We start from the raw sequence: 24,609 nt of genomic DNA, 5'->3' as shown, positions 1-24,609 counted from the left end.
GATAAATGCTCGTTTATATACGTGAGTCCTGATTGACGCGTGATAATGGGTCTTTGAGGTTCTTTGGGCGCTGTGCGTGCAGGATGGGTGTTGGTGTTGGAGCGAAGCTGTTGCCAGACGCGAACTCCAAAAGTTGAGGTTGCGGACCTGGCCTCCATCACCGCACTTGTCCCCCGCGCCTCCACTCCGCATACTACAGGGACACATACACAGGGACCCTTGCACGCTGGAAGATGAAGAGATAGTCTAGGCAATACAATGGCGCTCAAATTCATTCGCCAGCTCTACTCGCTGGATACCCTCGATACACGCTTCGTTGTACCAGCCACCGCACCCCCGAAAGAGGCGCTTGAAGAGGCCAAACTTGATCCCGCTGGACCAGTGCCAGTCAAAGATGGACGAAGTGGAGACAAGAGTCTTGAGAATAGAGGTCATGCGCCACTATGGTCAACGCCGGAGTTCTACTTCTACTACGTGTCCATTGCAGCCAGCGTGTTCTTTATGTTCAAGTTGGTACTAGATGTTTCTCAAGGTTCGTCCAAATGGGCCCGCAGAGGATGAGGGAAGCTGATCGTTATGTAGAATCCCATCCAAACTATCCGAAGTATGAACATCTTCTGTCTGATGGCTGGATACCTGGTCGCAAAGTAGTACGTTGCAACATCGACCGTCACATGCCATTGTCTAACTCCTCAGGACAATACCGATGCTCAATACAGCGGTTTCCGCCAGAACATTCCCTACCTCTTTATCGTAGTTCTGCTTCATCCTATCTTGCGCAGGGCCTATGACTCGTTCTGGAGGGCCGGAACGTATACCCAAGTCCGGCCCTCTGCTGGTAATGGTCTTACTATGGGCTTGACCCCAGGTGCTGCAGCGGATGCTCGTATGAACCAGCGCATTTCGTTCGACCTTTCATTTGCCGCCATCTTTCTTGCCGCCTTACATGGCTTCTCTGCATTCAAGATTGTCGCTATCCTCTATGCTAATTACTGCATCGGCACGAAGCTTCCTCGACAATATGTACCGGCTGCTACATGGATCTTCAATGTCGGCACTCTGTTTGCAAATGAGTTCTCAGATGGGTACTCATATGCCAACATACTCGGCACCTTTCTCCCATCCACTGTATCCGAGAAAGGTCAGCCAGCATCCAACTTCGGTCACACTCTCGACAGCTATGGTGGTCTGATACCTCGGTGGGAGGTTCTTTTCAACTTTACCATACTCCGATTGATAAGCTTCAATCTTGATTACTATTGGAGTCTCAACTCTCGGACGGGTAGTTCCATTGAAGTACTTTACCCGCCCACCCTTAGTTCGATATAGCTAATAACATCAAGAAGAAACAACTCGACGCCTCCAACCTCTCAGAGCGGGACCGTGTCACGATACCTGCCAAAGCTACTGACTACACTTTCCGTAATTACTTCGCCTACGCCATGTACTCGCCGCTCTACCTCGCCGGGCCCATCATCACGTTCAACGACTACATTGCTCAATGTCGGTATCGACCCCACAGTATCACGACCAAGCGAACAACAATGTACCTCGTCCGCTTCATTGTCGTCCTGTTGACAATGGAGACCATGATCCACTACATGTACATGGTTGCCATCTTCCATGAGAGGCCCGACTGGTCGCAGTACACGCCAGCCCAGCTTAGTATGCTAGGTTTCTTCAACCTGAAGCACATCTGGCTAAAGCTGCTCATCCCATGGCGTTTCTTCCGTCTCTGGTCGCTTTTGGACGGCATTGATCCTCCCGAGAACATGGTCAGATGCATGTCTGACAACTACTCCGTCATGCACTTCTGGCGCGGGTGGCATCGCAGCTTCAACAAGTGGAGTTTGCGATACCTTTACATCCCGCTGGGTGGTAGCAAAGGAGAAGGTCTCTGGGGTAAAGCAAGGTCGATTGGAAACTACCTCGCCGTGTTTACCTTCATCGCGATTTGGCACGATATCCAGCTTCGGTTGCTGATGTGGGGTTGGCTTGTCACGCTCTTCGTTCTCCCCGAGATCATCGCTTCTTACATCTTCCCGGCGAGGAAATGGAAGAACAGTCCGGATGCGTATCGCTGGCTATGCGGAGTTGGCGCCGTTTTCGAAATTCTCATGCTCATGACGGCTAATCTCGTTGGTTTTGCCCTCGGAGTTGACGGTCTCAAGGACTTGGTGCGTGGTATCGTAGGGAGTTGGTCTGGCTGGATGTTCCTTGCTACAGCTTGTGGTGCACTGTTCACTGGTGTACAGTTCATGTTTGAATGGAGGGAGAATGAGAAGAGGAGGGGGATCAAGATGAAGTGTTAGACTTGGAGAATCAACACGATTGGCCGTCCGGTTAGATGCTATCAGCACCACCTTTGTATTACTACTCTTAGTCCACGACTATCGCCGATTAAATATCACTTCAGAGTGACCTTGGAGATAGGTACCATGGTCGTCCTCTTCTATCGACTCTTCCTGCTTACATGACGACACAACACCTTCTCTTATCTTCATCTTCGAACTTCTTCGCATCATTCTACTCCTCCTCAGAAGCATCCCACTCCTTCTCATGGGCATCCAACTGCTTCGCAGCATCTTCCAACTGCTTATCGATCTTCTTGTTATGTCTCTCGACCTCCCTTTTCTGGCTCTCGTACTCTAGCCTCTCACGCTCTTTCTCACAGTACGTAATATCGCTTCCGCTCGAAGGAGTCGCACTACAGGCCGGAACTGTTCTCTTGATATCCCCAGTCTTGATCGTTGCCTTCGACCTTGTTCCGTCGGGATGTTTGACACGAATCGTAGTGCGACCGTTCTTGTACCTGGTAACGAAGGTATCGCCGTCTTTGAGGCCAGCCCTATCTACATAATGTTAGCATTCCCAAGTTCGTCACGCCCTAGCACCTATGCCCGAAAGACTTACGACTAAGATATCCAACGAGCGACATAAGTCGGTGGTTCAGTGCTTCTATCGCTTCCCGCTTACTTGCACGTCGCAAACCTCCAACGATGGTATCGTCTTGGAACACAGCGACACCATTAACGGCGATTACTGCTGGGCCAGCCTCACCGGACCTAGCGACGAGGAGTGCCCTATGTCCTTGTTCGCAGTTGCACGTTGGAAGAAGGATAACCTGGTACTGATGCTCATGGCCGTAGAGGAAAGAAGCGTTTTCTGTTGGGAGAGCTCTATTAGCTGAATACACAGCGATGTGGGCATAGGTAACTGACCGCGTATACTTTGCGCCGCGTCCATGACTGCGGTCGGTGAAGATGCGGATGTGTGCTTCACGCAAAATACGATGTATGGTTTATTGTGCGATGTCCACTAAGCGTACCGAACTCAAACAAGTTCACGTGTCATGTAGAAGGGGTCATGATGTTGGTATTATGTCTATGGAGACTGGGAGTACCAGATTTCTGGGCGGGTTCATGCCTACAGCGAATTGCAAGACTGCTACGGCATCCCGGCTAAATTGATATGCTCGAGATGTGCGAAGATATGAGGACAGTAAGCAGGTGTCTACAAAATAGTTGTGATGCTGTCGGAGTAGAGAGAGTACTTGGTGGGTTGGGCAAAAAGGCAAAAAGAAAAGTGCAAAAACAGAGTTTCGAACCCACGAAGGGTGAGGTGTTTCCAAAGATTGAGTAAGTGCAGTGTTGTGCGGGACTCGCGGTCACTTCTGGTAAAAGGCAAGAAATGAGTTCGTACAAATCCTCGCACTGCACATTGATACTTCGAAAATATTAGCTATATTAACTGAGCAAAGGTTGCTGGTGATGCTGGTGGAGCCAGTACAGGTGCTAGACGAAGCGAGGGCCAGCGGGAGGCGAAACCCACGGTCGGCAACAGAGAGGGAAGCGCTGGCCGTGCGCTGTTGCCTGTGCGCCTTGTGTCCGACTCATGCTTTCTTTCGCGCTCGGGTTGCGATGCATCGTCCGGCTTCTGTACGTCTCGCTTCTGTAGGAGGTCAGAAGGTAAGAAGGCAAGTGCAGTAGGTGAGTGAGCGAGAGCCCCGCGCTTGAGGTCAAAGGGTTCGCCGGGCTTGTGGCACACGTGCCCCGCATCAGGGCGACGGCCTGCAGGCTGCTCGCCTCCTTTTTGTCTTCAGCGTTCACTTCATCTACAATACTATTACCTGTAAAGTCCCATGACATTTGCGACGCTTCTTTGAAGCTGTATGCGTAGCTTGCTATGCGCACATTTTTGCAGTCTTCGCTCAGTTCGTGAGAGACGTCGTCGAAGGCCGTCGTCTCCAGCTGGTTTCAAGTGGGTAGCATCCTCTAGGCTAAAGACCTGTTGACCCTTCGTTTCTTTTTGGAGTCGCATCTCTCTTTTGAAAGTCCCGGCATACTTCGTTTGCCGGGCGCGCCTTGTGGACGCGCGATCTAAATGGCATGCGTTCGTCTCACTTTCTGTTTCTACTCACACACGAACATTATGCGTACCCAGGTATGTTTCCGCTCTCAGTGTTATCATTCGAGTCATCATGCATTTCGCCGTGTCCCTTTCTTTCGCTTCGGTTTCCTTTCTTCGCTTTCAAACTGCTATCATTCCAAATCGCGTTGCTGATTACTGCGGCTCTCGTTCATGTGATCAAGATGATAAACTGGTGGCATGCGTTCACGTACTTACCTTACAACAACATCGCTGGCATTTGGCATGCTTAATATCCCAACAGATGCTTCTCTCAATCCTGAATTATCGCGATGTTTTCCGCAAGTTCAAAGCCGTCGTAATTGTGTCCGTAGACCAGGCTGCAAACGACCGTGCGATCTTGTGACTTGTATAGACGCATTTTCATCACTTATCGGTTGTGGTTTCCATTCGTAGCTTTTCATTCATATGTTCATGGTCTTGGACATGTTTACATGTCACTCAGCTTGTCCATGTTTGCATTCTCCAGTCTTCCGTGTCTTCAAAAGCCATGTGCCTGGCCAACGAGCTCCTAGTTGTGTTGTATGCTCCTACCTATATTGTTTCCTTCTCCACCTCGTTCTAGTCGTCCAGATGTTTGTGGCCCAGCGCCTGGGGCAGGTTGAGGTTTCAGTTCATGCTCCTTATCATAACCTGGGGTTGGCGTTTCATCCCTCATCGTATCTCTTAAGGCAGTCGCGACCACGATATCTGGACCCTGCAGGACGATCTATGGATACCTTCGCCGTTCGTCGCGATTGCCCAAACGGCGTCGCCTAAGGCCCAGAAGGCGCTAGCGCAGGTAAAGGTACCACAACAGCGCAACAATACCTAGTCGTCAACACCGACCGCACTTCCTCTTCAACGCCGGACACAGTCTCTACAATCTCTGTTGGTTCACAGCTTCCCTAAATTGACCCATTCGGTCGTCCCTTCTTTTCAGCTGCAGGCAGTCATTCACTCATTTCTCGCACCTATACACGCTGTGCTGCACTCGGCTTCACTCAAACAACACACAACATTCCCACACCCAGCACCTTTACGTTGTATACCCAGCTTAAACATCCCATAACACTCGCTTCATCATCACCATGAAGTCCATCGTTTTCGCGAGCGCTCTCGCCGCTGCCGGCCTTCTAGTGAGCTCTGCGAGCGGACGTCCACTCAGTGAGTTACCAGAATACTCTCTAATCGCGGCCTACTGTGACGATAGTTTCGCCTGCTGCGCTGAGGCTACAGTCACATCGCTGCCTGTCTACGATGCATCGTTCTCTAACAAGGTACAGATCATAAGCGCAAGGTTGTCACTGAGGTAGTCTACGTCACCGAAGTCATGGCTGAAGTTGCTGTCTTCGTCAACGACGCAGGCGTACCCTATTCAACCGCGACTTCGACAATCCTCACTTCACCTGTCACTGCACCCGCAATCACAGCCGAGGTGACATCGTCTACTATCGAGCCTCCGCAGACTTCGTCAGCCGTGCCAGAACCAGCTCCCTTACCAACGTCATCCACATCTGCTTCCCCACCAGCAGAGCCTACTGCTGTCGACTTCCAGGATGCGACCACGACACCACCGCCCTCACCTGCGCCGCCAGCTCCTACACAAGAGCCTGAGCCCCCGCAACTAGCTTCCCCGCCCGAGGACGTCCCCGTCGAAAAGGCTGCTGCTGGAACTCTGCCTCTGGGTATAACTTGGGATGCTTACAGCAGCTCCGCCAACTGCAAGACCCCGGATGAAGTTGCTAGCGAATTCAGTAGCATGAAGGACTACAAGGTCATTCGCATCTATGGAATGGACTGCAATCAGATCCCACTTGCAATTCAGAACGCCCAGAAGAACGGCCAAGAGCTCATGGGTGGCGCGTACCTAGATCCCAGTGGCGGCGGTGAAGATCTCAGCCAGGTCATCAAAGCCTACAAGAGTGCGATTGATCAGTATGCCGGCGGCAATTGGGATGTTATCCAACTCTTCGCTGTTGAGAACGAGCGCGTCAACGAACGGAGAATGACGTCTTCACAAGTCGTCGACGCAATCGGTGAAGCCCGCACCCAGCTACGAAGCGCCGGTTACAACGGGCCTGTGGGCGCAGTCGAGACCGCTCCTGCTACGCTCGATAACCCTGCAATCTGCGGCGCCTCTGACGTGGTCATGGTCAACATCCACGCCTTCTTCGACAGGAACACCCAAGCTCAGGATGCTGGTACCTTTGTCAAGAGTCAAGTCGAGCGTGTGAAATCCGCCTGCAGTAACAAGCGCCTCATCGTCACCGAGTCCGGCTGGCCTCGCCAGGGTAATGCCAATGGTGCGGCCGTCCCCTCACCCGAGAACCAACGTATCGCCCTCGACTCCCTCCGCGCGAGTTTCAATGGTGATCTGTTCTTCTTCAGTGCCTACGACTCCGGGTGGAAAGCCGACTCTGCGTCAACCTTCAACGCTGAGCGTTACTGGGGTGTACTCGACTAGGTCTCCCGAAGGAAGCTTCCACATTTTTGGAATGATATCGCAGACTGCGTCTTGCGACATGCATCTTTCTTATTGCATCTCTCAACAAGCAGCTGTATACGTCCATCACTTGTGCCATTTTTCTTGCCGACGCGCCCGTGGCCTAGTGCTGCGTAAGTGTGCGTGGAAGATCATTTCTGGTGTACACATGCTACGGGTATGATTACGAGATACGAGCATCATGTAACATAGATATCCAATTCTCAAATGAATGAATGCTTTTCACTTTTGCCATCCTCGCCTCCTCATTTCAACACACTTAGTATCCCAAGTCCGCAGCCGTCTCTTCCAACGCCTTGACGAGCCCATCCAAAGTGCCTTTGATCAATCCCCCGTTTACCACGACTCTGAAGAACTTGCCCTTCTCGCCCGGCGCAAAGTCAATCATGAAGCCCCTGCTAATAAGCCTATTAGCAATCTCGGTCGTCGCCTTACTATTCGCGTCCGCATCCTCCTTCATCTGCCCGCCCTTCGCATAATAGAAGCACACCTGCAGACACGGCAAAGGCTCCGGGCTAATCGTCTTGAAATTGCCACTGTCCTTCAACTTGCTCAAAAGGTACTCTCCGTTCTCGTATCCACGAGCGACCAGATCGCTAAAGTGCTGCGGGCCGTAGTATTGCAGCGCAAGGAACATCTTCAAGCTGTCAGCTCGGCGACCGCATTGAGGTGTCAGATCCGCGAGGTCGTAGATATCCGCTGCGTCGGTACCGGGCGCGTTGTGGAAGAGGTATCCCGCCGGTAGCGTGAGCGCGCGGTAAAACGTGTTCATATCGCGGGCGAGGAGGAAAGAACAAGTCATTGGTACGCCGAGCATCTTGTGCGGGTTGATAGCGATACTGTCTGCGAGTTCAGCGCCCTTGAGCCTCGATTCCCGGTACTTCTCGTTGAAGACCACGCTGCCGCCCCATGAGCCGTCGATGTGGAACCAGAGGTTCTGTTCCTTGCAGATCTTGCTGAGAGCAGGGAACGGGTCGAAAGAACCTTGGACGGTCGTCCCGGCTGTTGCGTTGAGGAAGAAGGGCGTTTCGCCACGGTCTTTACTTTCCTTTACGCAGCGTTCGAATTCGGACGGGATCATGCATCCGCGGTCGTCGACGGGGACGGCGATGACGTTCCTGGAGCCGAGGCCGAAGAGGTTGGCGGCTTTTTCGACGGAGTAGTGGCCGTGGGCTGAGGTGAAGATGGTGAATTTGTGGGAGCCGTTGCCGTCGGTTTTGGTCTCCGGGTAGAGCGTGTTTCGCGCGATTACTATGGCGGAGCTGTTTGAGGCGCTTCCGCCGGGTTGCGAGATGCCTCCTGAGGTGGAGGTGGGGAGGCCGAAGAGGGTTGCTAGATACTTTGTCGTTCGCTTTTCGACCAGGGTTAGGACGGGGGAGACTTGGTAGACGTGTGACTGAAATTTATTAGCAATGCTGGAAGTACAGAATTTGGAAGTAATACATACGTTGGTGTTCAGTACGGCCAATACCAGTTCGCTGACCACTCCCACAGCATTCGTGCTCGCATACAACTTGTCCAAAAACCCTTGGTCCCATGTGTTTACAGAGTACTTCAAAATACTCTCCACGAGCTTGACCAGGCCATCCTTACCGGTCTTACCTTCATTGATCTCCAGCTCTTCTTTCAGAATGGACTCTAGCTTCTTGGGTGGGTGGTGTTCTACTAACGCGGTTCTCGGCCCGCCACCTTCAATTTTCAGTCCATGGCCTGTGTGTTTTGTCGCCGCGTCTTCATCGGCTGAGCGGATGAAGGGTATTATCAGTTCTTGAATGGAGTTGAGAAGCTGTTTCTGCTATTAGCGAATGTCTTTACTGTATGTCTAGATCCCTGTCTGGATCTGATGGATGAGAGGCGCGATGGGAGTCCAGGGACATGTCGGAACAATCGGAATACCCTTCCGAGTCACTTACGTCTTTGACTTCATCAGCGCGATGGAGGGTTTCTCCTTGTTGTGGGGATGGCATTGTGAGACGTATGCACAAATTATATTATAATGATACAGGAACTTTTATGGACCCTTATGTGCTCGTACTTCAAGAGATGATGAGTGTAGAAGAAGTCACAAACACAAACAAAGGTGGCCGAGTAGTCGGCGTTAGCGCCGAACGATTAGCAATGACGAACATGGAGTCATCGATTCTTTCTGCTCGGGGTACAAGCCACATTTCTAAAGCAAAACTGTTCTCATGCAAGTATGCCACTAAAAGGTATCTAGAGTCGTCGAATCAGAAAAATGCGTGACAGGCCCACCTAAGCCCTAAGCCCAGCTTGGAAAAACGCCGTTATACGATGCCTCATTCTCAGCGAACCGTGCTGACAAAAGAAATTCCTGTACATGATGTATAGTGTGACTATTATTGCGCAACAAGGCTCTTGGCCTTGCTGCTGCTTCCGCTGCTGACACTGCTGTTTGTTGTGTGACTCCCCTTCTTCGGCTTTTTGCCGTCCTTGGCTTGCGATGCTTTCGCAGCGGCATGCTTCTGCCTTGCTAGTTCGATAGCTGTCAGATGTCTTCCAGCCCGATGGTTTTGCGGTGGTGTTGCATCGCCGTTGGACTCTGGGAAACTCTGGAAGCCGTCGTTGCCGGCGGTGTAGCGCGATTGCGTGACCCAGTCGCCGCGTTTGCGTTTGTACAGATCCATGCGCCAATTCCGCCAGACTGCACGCCCGACGAAGGATTCGCGAAGCGAGTTCTCGTTCTCAGCCAACTCTTCCGCGATGCGCTCGCGGATGAAAGCGAGGCCAGCTGTACCGTGCCATATGGCGTCGATGACATGAGATGCGGCGGGATCGAGCGCAAGCTCGCCAATCTTGCCGTAAAATTGTTGTATCATCTTTCGGCGAAAAATGACGGAAGCGTTCTTCGACATTAGTGCTGCCTGAAGCGTCCGCGACGCTGTAGAGTCGCGAGCGAGCTGAACCGCGAGTTCGGGAGACAGGTTGGCAAGAGAGTCAAAGACAAGCTGGCCGAGGGGCCCATCCACGGTCATCATGGTTTGTGCGAGGAGCGACCCGTGAACCTTCTCCGGTGAGTGCTCATGTTTGGCACGAGGCTTGCCGTCTTCCTCACTGAGCTTGAGAATGCGTGTGACTTCGAAGCCATTAGAGCCGGCATATGCAGTCTCCAGCTGGGCCTTGATAGGCGAGCAGTCGATGTCACGCGCGACGCATCGCTCGATGAGTGTCTTGATAACTCCCGTCCGGCCGCGTTCTACCAAGCTGGGGATCTGATCCACTATCTGACGCATGGCCTCTTCAAGGTCGTCCTTGCCAAGTCTTTCCATAATCTTTCCGACTACATAGGCAGCGATCTCATTGCGAGCCAACGTACCCATGCGCTCCTTGAAGAATTCTCCGTAGATGGACTTGAATACCTTTCCGGGTGCATTCTCGATGATGACTTCCAATAGTCGAGAGCCAATGGTGTCGTACACAAGTCCGTTGATCAGGATGGCGCTTTCTGTTCCTTCCGCGATAGGATTGTCTGGGAGAAGTCGGTGGATGATGGATTTTTCGTCCTTGGCTCGCGACTTGCCGAAGTGGGAAAGCTCCAGCTTGAGCAGAAGTTGTAGAGTGGGACTGCCGAGCGGGTGTGTGGTGAGAGTACGGAGGTAGTGTGATTCAATGCCAGAGACACTCTCGCTGATGACCTTCTCCAGAGCTTCGGAAAAGCTTTCGGGGACGGCCCTTTCTTCGAGTAGACGTTCCTGGTCCTTCTCTGTGCCTGAGACGGTGACCTTTTCCTTCTTCTTGCTCTGCATAGCCGACTTGTTCTGTTTTTCCAGCGGGGCGCCCGATAGAATGACGAGCAGTACTCTCAGTACGTGCGATGCATACTTATCGGTCATTAGGAAACCCATGTAGCCCTCCAGCTCGCCCAGGGTGTATAGGAACAAATTCTCCATGGAGACGAGGACTTGGTCGGGGTCTGACGACGGCGGTGTTGCAAGTTTCTCGGGTTTGGCAGCGGTCTCTTGGGTGACGACAGGCGCAGCTTGTATAAAGAGGGCTTCGCAGCAGTGGGACGCGAATCGGTTTTGCACTAGGTTGAGGAAGCTGCGACGGATTAGCGAGTGCAATGAGGAAGGAGCGACTCAGTACGTACTTTCCGCTGAACTTCTGGAACAGGCCCTTGAGCTGGTCGGGCGAGGAAAGAAGGATCAGGCGTTCGAGCAGGCGCGACGTCTGGCTATTCGCGATTTTCAGTTCCTTCCCGTCGGCCTCCTTCCAGACGCTGGCGAGGAAGATGTCGCGGTCCTCGGAGCTCTCGAACTGGTTCAGCTCGAGCATCTCGTCGGCTTTCTTGAAGTACTCCTGCTCCTGCTCGTCGAGCATTCCGTAGAAGGGCGTCGCATCCGGGCGGGCGACGTCATGCTCGGGGACATGCTGCGCAGGGTTTTCGGCTTCGAGCTGGTCGATGTCCTCTTTCTTGAAGCGCTTTGCACTCGCATCGTCGTCGGCATCCCGCTTGCGCTTCTTCTGGTCCTCGCGGCGGCCGCGTTTCTTGTGTTCCTTGGGCATGGCGGCTGGCGATGACGGCAGCGGCGCAACACAAAAAGTTTCGCAACTTCGGCTATTGGGCGGGGAGAGGTCTGCAGTGCTCACGCAGCGGTGCAGGGCAGGGCAGGCAGTAAATAGACAGCGGCGGAAGTAAACCGCCTGGGCCGTATTTACAGCGGTACAGAGGTTTGCAGGGCGTGGAGCACGGCAGTAGGTGGATTAAGGACGTTCTCCAATAGTGGCCTGACGCACGGTTGGATCTTGCTGGATCTGAGAATCGGCTGGGATGATCGATCGGTGGCGCAGGACGAGAATCGTGGGAGGGCGCACAGGCCGCCCACCGAGGCTCCAGCTGCCAGGGCGGGCGGCCGAGTCGCCACAGCTTGCCCGTAGCGATGCCGTAGCGACATGTCTAGGCGCACTCCAACGCCCACGACCGCCCGCCGCCGTTGATCGTACGAGATGGACGACAACCAGACTCGCGTCGCCGACTACCTCGACGACAAGCTCCAGAATGCCGCTGACCTCGACGGCCTCGACGCCCTATTGGCCACGCTGAACTCGCAGCATGGGCTCCTCCGCCAGCAGCTCGACGACGCACAGCGCGACTTGCACACGGCCAAGGAGGCCTCGCATTCGCATCATGGCGACCTCACGCGCGCCGCCGACCGCTTCACCCACGAGCAGGCCGACATTGACCGCCGCCTCATGGTCATCACCGCCTCCGAGACGAGCGACGAGGCCGTGCCCCGCTTCGAGCAGGTCCTCGACACGCTGCACCGCCTGGACGTGGCCAACGGATACGTGCAACTGCTGGCGGAAGTCGACGTTCTGAGGTAGGACAGCCCCCGTGTCCGATACGGCCTCAGTCAGCTGATTCCGCGCAGCAAGCAAGCCCACGCCCAGCTCCAGACGTCCAATGAAGCCGCCCTCGCGCCCTACAAGCAGCTGCGCGCACTGCACACCCGCCTCGTCAACCTGCAAGACGACGCCGAGGGCGCTGCTCCCCAGCTGCTCCACCACATCAACACCATCGCCGCCGCCCTGCGCACCAAGATTCTCGACGCCTTCGCCGCCGACCTCGACCGCACCCTCAAGAAGATACACTGGCCCACCCCCAAGGCCGCCATCCCCAGCCCGCTGCAGGAGGAATGGGAGACGGCCATCGTGAAGCTGCTCGATCTGCAGCTGCCCGAGCTGCAGGGCATGAGCTATGCCAGCGGGCCGGGCGACAAGGTCAAGCTCCCGCCCGTCCTGTTCCCGATCGAGGTGCTCGTGCAGCCGCTTGAGATGCGCTTCCGCTATCACTTCGACGGCGACAAGCCCACGAACCGCATTGATAGGCCAGAGTACTTTCTCTCGCACATTACCACGCTTCTGAACGACTACAGCGCATTCGTCAGTGACCATGTGCAACCTGTCCTGCTGCGTCAATTCCGCGGCACCGATCTTGCGCTTAACCCCGTCTACATCGATGCCATGTCCGCCTTCATAACCGCCCTACTGCCCATGCTGCGCTCCAAGATTGGCTCGCTACTGCCCCAGGTCGCAGGCCAGCCCCAGCTGCTCAGCCACCTCATGCACGAGATCATGAGCTTTGACACGACCATCAGAGACACCTGGGGATATGACGGCGGCTATGGCGTCGACGGATGGAAGGGCTTATCATGGGAATTCCTTGTTCAGGGCGACTGGTTCGGCCGATGGCTGCAGGTCGAAAAAGACTGTACGTTGGCTCGTTACCCAACGGAGAAATGTCGGGTCGCTAACATCCGTAGTCGCCTTGTCTCGCTATCAGAACATTGTCGAGGCTCCAGACTTTGGTGATCTGGACTACGAGAGCGTCGATCCCAAAGCCACCAAGCCTACCAAGGGAGCGATCCGCGTAAACGACCTGCTCGAAACCATAACCGGCATGTCCTCGCCTACCCCTCCTTTCCAGATGCGTCGCTAATCAACAATGCATTGCAGATCGATACAGACCCTTGACATCCTTCAGCCAGAAGCTCACCTTCCTGATAGACATACAGATTGCCATATTCGACAAACTCCACGAAAGGCTGCAGAGCAATCTGGAAGCGTATCTGTCCATGACCACGTCACTGGGTCGCGCTATGGGCGGTGTGACCAAGGAGGAACAGGAAAAGCTGCTTGGCGTCGAGGGACTGGAGCGCCTTTGCAAGACGTATGGCAGTGCCGATTATCTAGAACGGGCCATGCGTGACTGGAGCGACGACGTGGTAGGCTCTCACTTGCATGATTCCTGTGTGACCCGAACTTCAGCTAACCCCTTTGTTCTGTAGTTCTTCCTCGATATCTGGGAAGGTCTACAAGATCGTGCTCGTGGCCAGACTAGCAATATTGGTACCATGAGCGTGGCCGACGTCGCGGAACGCACATCCAAGAACGTTGAAAGTGACGACGTGGATGGCGGTTCCCTCTTTGACGAGACGGCATCGTGGTACGCGCGCCTCCGTGAACGCAGTGAGAAGATTATCATCGACACACTCAACAGCAATGTGCGTGAGGCGCTGCGTCCATATCGGCACATGTACGTATCCAGATCTGGACCCCTGCCCTGTGGATCCAAAACCCTATACTTCCTAATCCCGCCTACTAATATTTGCTTTTAGCAACCCGTGGGCAACTCTTAGCGGGCCTTCCGCTTCAGCCTCGACCGCCACAGAACTGTCACCAACTGCAGAAATCGACCCATTACTTACCTACCTACGTAGCACGCTAGCATTCCTTTCGCGAGCTCTAGCATCTGCGCCACTGCGCCGCATCACTCGGGCCGTCTTGAACACCATTTCGACGACGCTGTGGGAAAATGTGCTCAGCCGGTATCGCTTCTCTACTCAGGGAGCTGCTCAGCTACACGCTGACCTTGCGGCCGTTTGCCGAGTCGTGGACAAGCACGTTGGTCCAGGGGTTGCCGAAGCGGGTCTAGCCAAGTGTCTCGAAGGCGTCAAAATCGTCGGATTGCCCGTAAAAGGCACTTCAGCCTCGCAGGTTGATTCCACAACGGGTCGGGATGACGACAGTGGCGAAGAAGACGAGGACTGGGACGCGGGAGCTTGGGCCGCAGAAGACGGTGATGAGGTGCATGATGCTCCGCAAAAAGCAAATCCCACCCGTGACACAGCGTCTGGGGTTGAGGGAGGAGGGGAACTTGGGCTGTGGGAGGTGGAGAGGCGGCTTTTTGCGGATAATCAATCTGCGAGGGATGTGCTGGAGGACTTGGGATTGGAGCTCCTAAGTGAGACGGAGGCGCGGGCGTTGTTGAGGAGGAGGGTTGAGCTGGCTGGATAGGCCTGTGGGTTTGCGATTGAAGGTTTGAGGCGGCGGGACTATCGGGTGGGTTGCGCATACTGCGCGCGTATCCAATAGTTGAATCCCCGTCTGTCACGATGGCATTGTGGTGTTGAGCATGGCGATGCATGTGTCCGATGTAGGAATCTAAGACACTTCACACTTCACATTTACCCGACAGCACAAACCTGTCTCACTTGACAGCGCATGCTCATCGTCAAATAAACCTTGAATTTCATTCCTGGGTATCATATCCATCATATCTGCTCTGATCAATTTTCCCACATCCATGCCTGCCCGCAAACATTACTCAGCCCGCCGTGCTGACCCGGAAAACCGTCATCTCCCCGCACTGCTCAAGCGGAACCGAGCAGTCGCAGCACCATCGCAAGAGTAATCCCGCCTAGTTGGAGTACTTAGGATTAACCTTCTTGCCAGTGACCTTCTCATACGCCTTGCGCATGCCGTCGGTCTAGTTGTCATCTCGTTAGCTCTCACCCTCAACAAACTGCAACCAACACCTCGCGCACTACTGTTCACGAAGCAAATACAGTGGAGATCTCTGCTTACAATCTTCTCGCTCATACCGCGGTTCGCAGCAATCTTCTGACCCTGCGCGCCGCCGAACTTCTTGGCTCCGGCGTTGAAGGCCTTGTCGAGGTAATCCTGACCTCCGGCACCGGCACCACCACCATGGTTGGGGTTGTTCATGTTTGCGGGTTTGGGGAGGGTGTGGTAGACTTGTTGGGTATATGTGCGATGACGGTTGTGAGATGGAGTGGTATCGCGCGAGGGATTGTTGATGGTGTAGTGGAGGATGAAGCAGAACGGTGAGGTGAGTAAACAGTCGAGTCGATCGCAAGGAAAAGGGCCGTGAGTCAATGCTCTTTTTATGCGCTTGTCCACGCTTCCCTCACCTGGACCCTTGTTCTGTGAAACCTTAACTCGTTATCACGCTCTTCTTGGGTGAGTGGCCAATGGAAGGCGCAGGCTAATCACTCATATCGCACCGCCACGATTTGCAAGCTGAGGAAAGAGCATCTAGGCCTTCGGCTTCATGACCGCGTGGTCTACTGCGCCTCCAGTGACGTTTGCTTTTCTGCCATGTCAGCTCACGTCGCGGTTTGCAGGTGTCGTGATGGGCTGGCTCAATCCATGGACAGGCGGTGTTGCGGCCGGTCAATATTGTACCGGAGTAGGTTGCAGGAGAATATGCATCGTGGTGCATCGCGTGCATTCCTAGCTCGATCGTACAAAAAACTTGGCTTCTCGGGCCGCTGAAGCTTGGCCACGTAGAGCGTTCTATGTAGAAGGGTAGAGCTTGTGGATGGATGGATTGATGAAGATAACCTGGTTGACAGACGGTTGAGAACATGTACGTGATGGCACACAGAAGGCGCGAGGGGCAGCGTGGGAGCGGTGTGGCATGACGTCATGCATGTCAACCAAGTCAAACCAACCCACGCTGCGCATGTGAAGAGACGTCTAACTTCTGTTTCAACAAATCGTAAAGTTTCATTCAGGGTCGTAAGTATATATACAAATCATGATTAGTGCGCCGTTGCGATAGGCTGTTGCTGCACTCTTTGCTGCTCAAATGTCCGCTGATGTTCAAGTTCATGCTCCTGTGCCTGTTCGTCCAAACTGCGCGACCTCAACGGGACAATCGTTCCATTGATCCTCTCAATGTACGGCCGACACTTGTTCCACTTGTCATCCAACTTGTGCATCGTCTCTTTGAGTGTCGAGGTGCGTTTAGTTGGAGACTTTGTCGGGGACGTCCTTGCCGGTTGCTTTTTCGAACATGTTACGAGCGCCATCGGTCTGCGTGAACGTTAGTACTTTGAGTTCATGTAACTTGGAAGCTAGTAAATTGAGGACCTACAATCTTCTCATTAACACCCCGATTCTTCTGAGTATCCTGACCCGCGGCGCCGCCGAACTTCTTCTCTGCGGCGTCGAGACCCTTGTCGAGGTAGTCTTCGCGCTGCGCTTGGTTCTGCTGAACACCCGTCGTCGATGTGTCCTTGCTGGTGGGTCCTTGGGAAGCATTTCCTGGGATGGAGTTCATCTTGTCTTAAGCTTGTGAGGTGCGGGAAGGCTAGAAGTCTAGATGACGAGTATAAGCGGGAGACTGGTGCGATCCAAATATGTAGTCCTTATAGGTGCGGCTTGGACGGATCGTGGCGTAGACCTAGTGATTTAAGGGTCCTAGTGATTACTGTAGCGTGTATTGAGGCTTGCAAAGGTGACGACGCCACGACCTTGGAAGGTAGGCAAGTCTTAAGTAGGTTCTCAGATTTCACATAGGAAGCCGCGGGGCATGATTATGGGAGTCGTCATGGAGGACCACCAGCCACATCATATCAGCATATCTACCCTATCAGCAACTGCGCAGCTCGAATGAGTATTATCAAACGATGCTGCATCCCAAACGGGTCGCCAAACTTCAGAAAACTTGGCTTTCGGGCACTTAAACTTGGCTTTGGCCCTGCTGCCGCGTGGACTGCGGAAATAAAAGCCTTAATTGATCGAGAATAAGAATGCATCCTATCAAACGATGCGGAGACGTTGCTTCTCCAAGCATTTAAATCACTGGCCGTGGAAGCGCGTTGTTCAAGCGCTGTTTAACGATCCACCACACCTATGACATCACACATCGTTGGCTTCCAAGGGGATTTTACCCGGTATGACGCATCACTAGGTAGTTTGATCTGCGAATCTCGATGCTTCTGGATAATCTTTTTCCAAGCTTGGGACCGGAAAGCGGAACGCAAATGTGGATCGGTTTTGCGTGTCGTGCATAATGCGGAGACGGTGGTGGAGCGAGCAGGCATAAGCGATTTATCGTGGAATACTTTTCATGGCAAGTAAGCCGCGATGCTCGTATGAGAGTGATGAAATTTTGCATCTGTCATTGAAGCATGCTACATGGGTGTAGTTACTGAGACCGAGTGGATATGATAACGAGCATTCAATGTTGTCGCTTGCGGCTTCCACATGTTCAGCCTCATGCGTGCCTGCGCTAACCAGAAAAGCGCATACCACGTTTGCTCGTCTGCCTCGCCTGCTTTCGGACGCGTCTGCCTTGAGGGCATCTCTTATGATGAGCTGATACCTGGGTAGTGACTCTCTTCCAAACATCAGGCGTTCAGATCGCGTGCTTGAAACTCACCTTTACCTATGACCTTTACTTGATGGCACCGTGATGGTGTCACGTATATTCACACATTCCCTCTGTGACTTGGCGCAGTACCTCACTACCAAACGACAAAACACGTCAAGGACAATAGGTAAACGGTATTGTGCAGTTTCGTTCTACAAACAGGCTAGACTACCATCACCTAATCCATCGCGGCCATCACGCCATCGACTTCATAGTCATATCCTAGCAACGACCGTACCATCGTAAACACCTCCTCTCGTCCCCGATTACTCACCCCGAAACGCCATTGTAAAGATGAGTCCACGTCTAATGTGTACTACTCGATCCCAACGACAGAAAGAGAAGCCTGGGGTATCTCAAAAGGGTATAAAGCTGCTTGAGCTCTGACGACTCGAAGGTCCTTTAAAGCAATCACACCCGCCCCAACGCCGGTGCTTAAACGCACTGTATAATGGACGAAGACGCTGTAACGCACGACAATAAACGACAGAAAAGACATACAATGAAGGAAAAGACGTATGGACGAAGCAAAGCGATGTGGGAGGGACGCATCAACCGAACTGCTTGATGAGGGAGTGCAGAAGATGGCAGAAGAGTCCGTGGAGGTCAACAAAGAAGTTCTCCTGGCCAACAATCTCGACGAGGCTCTTTGCCTTCATCACGTCGCGAGACACACGGGGAAAGCCGTCTGGGTCAACCTTCTTTGCGGACAGGAAAGAAGACACAGGTGTGATGTTGCGGAAGTTGGGGGTGCTCGTCGTGGAGAACGTCCGTTCTTTGTGCGGTGCGGAGAAGTTGGGTGGCATTGAAGAGGCGGAGGTTCCGAGAGGAGGAGTGTTTCCAGAGATGGCGGTGGTGGGACGTGTGAGGACCTGCGAAGCTGCACTCTCACGTTCAAGGACTCTATCAGCCAGGGAGATGATCCGGTTGGCGATGCCCTCAAAAGCTTCGATGATCTTCACCATGGCCTTTGTGGCTCTCCGGTAATCGCGACCAGCCATGGCGATGAAGGCGTAGGTGCGCTTAGCTCCTCGCGAACGCGGATCCTGCAGACGAAAAACGTACGCGATGGTGTAGCCAGCGACTGAGTCTCCGAACATGATGGGCCCAGATGGCTTGCTGAGGGGAAGGACCTCGGTGGACAATGTACGGATGCAGGTGCGTCGCAAGAGCGAGTAGGTGCTGGGCGACTGCGGCTGACTGGTGGAGATGTAGTTCAATGTGTGGGTGTGTATGCCCCTCGACACGAGCATTGGTGAGGGGGGTATTGAGTCTGGGAACGAGCCAGAGGCGCCGCTCTGGTAGGAAGTCGACTGCTCTGTGTCCGAGACATCGGACGAATCTGTGCTACTGAGGTCGTCCCGGGATACTGGTCGTCGCACTGGGTAGTTCTGGGAGCTACGCAATACCGGGCTGCCGTTCCTCCCTCGACCGTCTTTTGTGGGACTACCAGGGGCGCCGTTGGGGATCTTGTCGCTGTACTTCTGGGGCACTACCATCTGGCAGTTCTCGCAGGCGTCCGAGTCCGAGTCGATGGTGCTGCTGGTTCTCCGTCCGCCAAAACTACTGCCGGAAGAGGAGGGAAAGCTCGGAAAGTATGGGTTGTGCGTAGGGGAGCGCGGGCTGTTGGGCGGCGACTCGAAGGGCGAGGTGAGCTGTGGCAGGCGCGCGTTAAGCTTGAGGGTGGTGGGCTGATCGTACAGGCCGTTGTAGGAGTAGGCCGAATGCGGCTCTTCGGAAGGCGGCGTCACACATGGGTTGCAGGAGCCGCAGGGCGAGGTCGAGGCCTGGGTGCAGATGATGGATGTCGGACCGTGGGTCTCGCAGAAGTGCGCGAGGGAGATCTGAGGCCGCGTTAGGCGGGTGACGGACGAGTGTAAGCGCGCGGGAACTTACCGTAAAGTCCATGGTTCCTGCTCTCTGTCTTATCTCTACCGTCTCATGGTGGTCGCTCTGGGTGGTGGTGGGTCGGGGTCGTGGCTCAGCTGACAATCGATAGCCCAGAGGGGAGTAGTTGCCGCGCTCGTCGGGACCGGGCTGCTCTGGTGTGGTGGTGGATGGGCTGTGAGTGGTGAAGAGGCAGCTGTCGCCAGGCACCGGTGCACAGGTTTCAAAGACAAAGGGTGGCGAGGTCGCGTGGTGAAGATGGCGAGGGTGGAGCGGCACTCGGATGGGGATCGTGGTGTTGGTCGCAAACGTTGGGCCGGGCTCGTAGGATTATATGGAACGGGCTTACAGCACAGCGCTAGGACTCGACTGGCACTCTGCACGGCATCGAAGGGGCATACTTAGGCCCTGGAGACACGCACGGCGCCGAGGACCTGGCGGATTTAGCTCACATCATGGCGAGGATTCCTGGGAGCAATTACGGGGGCAGCGGAGCATCTTTGCAAGAGCCGACGCTACTGCGGCCGGGGTGAATGCGGCCTGTTGTTGCGGTCAGTATCAGCAGCGCGCCATTGGCCGCCCAGCCACAGCACTCGTTACAGCACACACTTGACATGTCGACGGCCTGCACGCCTCGTGCGACACGGCCTGGGTGCAGCCGACGGCAGCGCGCACCCAGCACTGCTTCCAGCGGGCGTGCCTGGGGGAGTGCGCCGTGTGTGATGGAAGGATGCCGCCGTGTTACAGGCACACGAGCGGACGGCCCATGCATGCAAAGCGTCGCTCGAGTTGCATCGGCCACCAATGACGCAGCCTGGGCCCCGTGCATCGCCCTCCGGTCGCTCCTGCACGCTGAACCATGCGCCACTTCCCGATCCAGAGGGGATGCGACTGCCTCTTCCACTACCGATCAGCGCCCCCAACGTTCACCAGGTGCGCGTCGCGTTGCTTTTGTCGCTGCCCGTTGCACGTCATTCCCAATCTGCCACGGACGCACCCTCCCCATCGACGCCCGCCAATCACACGTCGCCTGAAACACGTACGGTACCTCTGTCATGCCCGCCTCAGACTCTGCGCCCTCCTGGCCCCGTCAATGGTGGGATGAGGTGGAGCGATACTTGCAGAATAATTGTCCGCCTCTCTATTGACGCGGGCGGCAAAGTCCGCCGAGTACCCCATTGGCCCTGGCCTCGCCTCTCAATCGGCCGACGCCAGACCAGACGAGCGCTCGTCGCTTTCCAGAAGACACGCACGGGCGCCTATGGAAGCATTGGAAGCTGCCAAGTGGGCCTCTCCAACGACGACCTGCCTGCTCGGCCTTTGCGCCAACCACTACAGGGTCTCGAGCCTCTGTCGTCTGATTCTGGCCCTCTTAACCGCCACTTACCCGGACGCTGGAAAATTGCACTGGAAAAAATCCGGGGACTGCAATATACACATCTGCCGATGACGGCGCTCTGCCGACCCAAATAGGCATCCTATATGGCAGAATGCACTTAGACCGAGCGCTGAGCTGTACAGAGTCCAGAGCAGAGTGGGTATGCTTAACACCCTCCTCTTAAGGTCAAGCACAATATACCACGATGTCAAGCTTTTAGCTAGAGCATACAGAAACTGGCCGCATGCAACACCTGCTCGCTCGGCTAGGTGACAGATGCAGGGTCCATAGTTGCCGTCGGCCTTCAAGATCAGCTAGAAATCATAGCGCGCTACGCGACCGGACCAGTACGTAATATTTGCGGGTTCGTCACCGTTGGTGGCATCGTGAAGCAGAAACTAAGCCAAGCCAGCAGGTACAAGCCTCAACAACCGCTGCAAAGCGGAAATTGCACGGCAACCGACATATGTCAATTCTTACAGAGGAAGGTGCAGAGTTTGGCCGCTACAATGTCTTCTCTTGGTACTGTACATGCTAACTCGCTATCATGGCTCGTGCTCATCATCCAACTCGCCTCCGTCAGCTGCCCGACCTCGCAGGATATCATACCCCATTACTTCGTTGATAAACTTCTTCGACACCTTCAGCTCCTCATACCGTATCCTTTCCTGTTCTGTAAAGTCTCTCGCCCCCGTCTCCATCATCTGGGCTATCAGTGGAGCCCAGACCTGATCAAGCTGTGTTATGCCAATCTGTGTACAAGGAATATCGTCTAGTAACGCAGGTGAAACCACACCAGCATCCTTCCAGTGCTTTCTCCAGCATTTACTTGTATGTGGCGACATGTGAGCTCTGTACGTTAGGAGATACCTTCGCCGCTCGCTGTATACCGGGCAAGCGAGGAGCTTCGCAACTTGACCAATACCGCCAAGTATCAGGAAGAAAGCGACATCCTCTGAACAAGCTGGCTGGTTTGAAAATCCCCGCAGGAACTTCTCAACTGCTCCAGCACGGCTGCAAGGTCTCAACTTCCGAAGTAGCACCTGCACAATGAAACAGTACATGTAGAAGTACTGCAGTCGTAATGGTGCATCCAGATTCTTCAAGATCTTCCTTTCTTGGCTGCTGATACCACCCGTCGTACGGACGTGATAGCCAATACGGGAGCGTGGTCGAATGTGGCCAAGATCTCTTTCCAGAAGCAGTCGTCGATGTTCATCTAGAAAGTAGCCTACCCCAAAGACCAGGGGCAGCATCCTCTCGTACACCGATGTCCACAGCTGCTTCTGTTCGGTTGGCTCCCCTACGAGGTGATTGGCAAGCTGACGTGTCAACCTGATGGACGCTATGTGTCGCCGTCTCATAGTGAGTAAGAACGGGAAGTCGATCGCGTCCGGTCTTGGAGCCGGATAAAGTTGTAGATGAAGATTGCCGAGCCGGTTCTTCACCCAGTAGCGCACAATCGCAGGTGCGTTCTCTGTCACAAGCATGTTGAGCACGCGGGACGTTCTCCTCAAAGCAAGCAGATCCGAGACGCACAGCTCGCGCAGCATGTAAATGTGGAGTTCATCTGGCAACCGAAACAATGCATCCAGAAATGGGCTGTGTTGCGATGATCAGTGGTGTTCCCCAGTGTGTGAAGTGGACACGGTACGTACCTCGAGGGGCTCGGCTCTAGCTCCTCATCTGCACCACTCTTCCTCTTACTCCGTAGCGACGCAAGAAATCTACTCTGAAAGCCACCTGCCGCCCTGCCCAAACTCGATCTCTTCTTCGCGATCGCCTTGTCCCCCGTCACAGTCCCAGATCCCGATCGGTTCCTCACCCGCTCGGGCGCTGGGTGGCCTCTCTGAAACTTCTCCATGGCCATATCGCGATCGGCCAATCCAGGCTAAACACAGCCTCGTGGAAGCGGCAGCGCTCAGCGCGCGTTTTCGTTGCGTTACGTCAACGTCTGAAACTTCATTATCGCAATAAAGACTGCAGCATCCTTTGGTAGCACAAAAAGTGTAGGCGAGAGACGTTGGGTAGGGAGGTGGAGTTGTCAGGAGCGAAACTGGACGGCCATGCGCATGATGAGATGCAGAACAGATTGGCCTTAGCTTTCCCAGCGTTCGGGCATCGGTAAACACGACAGGCATGGTACGAGGCCCGGTCCAAGCCACATGGCCACGAGGGATAAACTCTGAAACGCGGCGGATTTGCCGGACCGCTGATAAAGAAGCCAGTCAGAAAGGGCTGATTCTGGAAGGGCGACTCGCAGCGCTAGCCGTGATGATAGTTGCTTGACTCGCAACCACGATCATGGTTTGTGGTGTATACTCAAGATTCGATCGTGCAACCACTGCGCGATGGTCAATGTCGGGGCGCTGCTGTGTATGGCGCTATGGACAGGTAGTCTACGATATAGTCTGCGCCATGCCGTCAGTGTGCATTCGCGACAGACCGCATCAACGTGGACAGTAACCGTGCACAGCGCCCATCAAAACGCCAGGCCAACCCTGCGACATCGACGAGTTGACACCGTGACAGCTATGCGAACCATGTCGCATAGTCGGATGACTTTGGCTGCCTCGGGCATCAACGACTAGCTGCGTCTCCGCCTGAACCCTATGTAGGCAAATCGTAATAACGGCCGTAAGCAGCGCGACCACGGTGGCCTCTTATCTCACAATAATCATGACAATCCTCATGAAAGTCAGGAGTCTATACAGTGGGCATATCTCGGTGTCAGCAATCTACCCGGAGACGTAGTAGGCTGAAGAACATAGTGCTTGGGTACGTCAGGATGTCATTCTCATGCCTTCCACATCTTCAACGATGTGCCCTACGCTCAACAGCAGTATATCACTATACAGATGTGCCAGCTCGGGTAGTACCTACGCAAAAGATCTGATCCAGACTCTAGGTTTGCTCCAGCGGTGACTTTCCGCGTCCCTTGTTTGCGTTGATCCATACTTTTCTAGGTACGTATTCATGTCGACAAAACACAGCCTGATATTTTTTCAATAAAGTCTATCAAACCCCAGCATATCCCTACATGCTCTGCATGCGTCTAAGGGGAGTCAGGCTCAACGGCGGTCGCTACGACAGATGCCATGTGGCCTGACAGCAGAAAATGCGGTAGCACAACAGCAGCCGCCGGGCCGTCGCCACACCATCACGACAGCCCGAAGCGGGCAGGAAACAATCCGACTTATCATACGCCATGAACGACTTGAACTAGGCAAGACTTGGGACTTCAATCCCGAGTGTGGCTCCAAGCTACCCCTCTAACCCCACATGACTTATGTCAAGAAAACGTAGCAGCAACAAGTGCCTTTCTCCGATGATGCAAGACGCGAGAGATGACAAGCCGACAGTACATGCATATGCATATGTATATCCCCTTCAACCCGCACATCCGCCATGTCGTACGCCCATCTCCGACTCCCATCGTCCAAACGTACC

At 54.2% G+C, this 24,609-nt stretch overlaps 10 protein-coding genes across 10 annotated transcripts; 3 read left to right on the top strand and 7 right to left on the bottom strand.

Moving 5' to 3' along the window:
- Nucleotides 1–258: 258 nt before the first annotated feature.
- On the top strand, nucleotides 259–2,312 carry J4E93_000532 (uncharacterized protein; the record flags this gene model as incomplete). Its single annotated transcript, XM_049338492.1, has 4 exons — nucleotides 259–532; nucleotides 583–650; nucleotides 697–1,296; nucleotides 1,344–2,312. The coding sequence occupies 4 exons, from the start codon at nucleotides 259–261 to the stop codon at nucleotides 2,310–2,312; spliced, it is 1,911 nt and encodes a 636-aa protein (XP_049204377.1).
- Nucleotides 2,313–2,526: 214 nt separating this feature from the next.
- Nucleotides 2,527–3,246, bottom strand: J4E93_000531 (uncharacterized protein; the record flags this gene model as incomplete). Its single annotated transcript, XM_049338491.1, has 3 exons — nucleotides 2,527–2,852; nucleotides 2,914–3,165; nucleotides 3,222–3,246. 3 exons carry the CDS (start codon nucleotides 3,244–3,246, stop codon nucleotides 2,527–2,529), a joined length of 603 nt encoding a protein of 200 aa, XP_049204376.1.
- A 2,252-nt stretch (nucleotides 3,247–5,498) lies between these two features.
- J4E93_000530 (uncharacterized protein) lies at nucleotides 5,499–6,874 on the top strand (the record flags this gene model as incomplete). The annotated part of the gene is made up of 2 exons (XM_049338490.1): nucleotides 5,499–5,574; nucleotides 5,694–6,874. 2 exons carry the CDS (start codon nucleotides 5,499–5,501, stop codon nucleotides 6,872–6,874), a joined length of 1,257 nt encoding a protein of 418 aa, XP_049204375.1.
- A 298-nt stretch (nucleotides 6,875–7,172) lies between these two features.
- J4E93_000529 (uncharacterized protein) lies at nucleotides 7,173–8,880 on the bottom strand (the record flags this gene model as incomplete). The annotated part of the gene is made up of 3 exons (XM_049338489.1): nucleotides 7,173–8,309; nucleotides 8,361–8,699; nucleotides 8,827–8,880. 3 exons carry the CDS (start codon nucleotides 8,878–8,880, stop codon nucleotides 7,173–7,175), a joined length of 1,530 nt encoding a protein of 509 aa, XP_049204374.1.
- Nucleotides 8,881–9,270: 390 nt separating this feature from the next.
- On the bottom strand, nucleotides 9,271–11,437 carry NOP9 (Nucleolar protein 9; the record flags this gene model as incomplete). Its single annotated transcript, XM_049338488.1, has 2 exons — nucleotides 9,271–10,972; nucleotides 11,022–11,437. The coding sequence occupies 2 exons, from the start codon at nucleotides 11,435–11,437 to the stop codon at nucleotides 9,271–9,273; spliced, it is 2,118 nt and encodes a 705-aa protein (XP_049204373.1).
- Nucleotides 11,438–11,878: 441 nt separating this feature from the next.
- Nucleotides 11,879–14,728, top strand: J4E93_000527 (uncharacterized protein; the record flags this gene model as incomplete). The annotated part of the gene is made up of 6 exons (XM_049338487.1): nucleotides 11,879–12,252; nucleotides 12,304–13,142; nucleotides 13,195–13,329; nucleotides 13,388–13,656; nucleotides 13,720–13,967; nucleotides 14,050–14,728. 6 exons carry the CDS (start codon nucleotides 11,879–11,881, stop codon nucleotides 14,726–14,728), a joined length of 2,544 nt encoding a protein of 847 aa, XP_049204372.1.
- Nucleotides 14,729–15,131: 403 nt separating this feature from the next.
- On the bottom strand, nucleotides 15,132–15,439 carry J4E93_000526 (uncharacterized protein; the record flags this gene model as incomplete). The annotated part of the gene is made up of 2 exons (XM_049338486.1): nucleotides 15,132–15,200; nucleotides 15,248–15,439. The coding sequence occupies 2 exons, from the start codon at nucleotides 15,437–15,439 to the stop codon at nucleotides 15,132–15,134; spliced, it is 261 nt and encodes an 86-aa protein (XP_049204371.1).
- Nucleotides 15,440–16,483: 1,044 nt separating this feature from the next.
- On the bottom strand, nucleotides 16,484–16,799 carry J4E93_000525 (uncharacterized protein; the record flags this gene model as incomplete). Its single annotated transcript, XM_049338485.1, has 2 exons — nucleotides 16,484–16,552; nucleotides 16,614–16,799. The coding sequence occupies 2 exons, from the start codon at nucleotides 16,797–16,799 to the stop codon at nucleotides 16,484–16,486; spliced, it is 255 nt and encodes an 84-aa protein (XP_049204370.1).
- A 1,646-nt stretch (nucleotides 16,800–18,445) lies between these two features.
- Nucleotides 18,446–19,802, bottom strand: J4E93_000524 (uncharacterized protein; the record flags this gene model as incomplete). The annotated part of the gene is made up of 2 exons (XM_049338484.1): nucleotides 18,446–19,738; nucleotides 19,791–19,802. The coding sequence occupies 2 exons, from the start codon at nucleotides 19,800–19,802 to the stop codon at nucleotides 18,446–18,448; spliced, it is 1,305 nt and encodes a 434-aa protein (XP_049204369.1).
- A 1,902-nt stretch (nucleotides 19,803–21,704) lies between these two features.
- On the bottom strand, nucleotides 21,705–22,712 carry J4E93_000523 (uncharacterized protein; the record flags this gene model as incomplete). The annotated part of the gene is made up of 1 exon (XM_049338483.1): nucleotides 21,705–22,712. The coding sequence occupies one exon, from the start codon at nucleotides 22,710–22,712 to the stop codon at nucleotides 21,705–21,707; it is 1,008 nt and encodes a 335-aa protein (XP_049204368.1).
- Between the last annotated feature and the right edge of the window lie 1,897 nt (nucleotides 22,713–24,609).

This window comes from Alternaria ventricosa, assembly GCF_023758065.1.
Source record: "Alternaria ventricosa strain BMP 2768 chromosome Unknown scaffold_1, whole genome shotgun sequence".
Taxonomy (NCBI): Eukaryota; Fungi; Ascomycota; class Dothideomycetes; order Pleosporales; family Pleosporaceae; genus Alternaria; species Alternaria ventricosa.
Note: the sequence above shows the minus strand (reverse complement) of the source record. Positions and strands in the feature narration are given on the sequence as shown.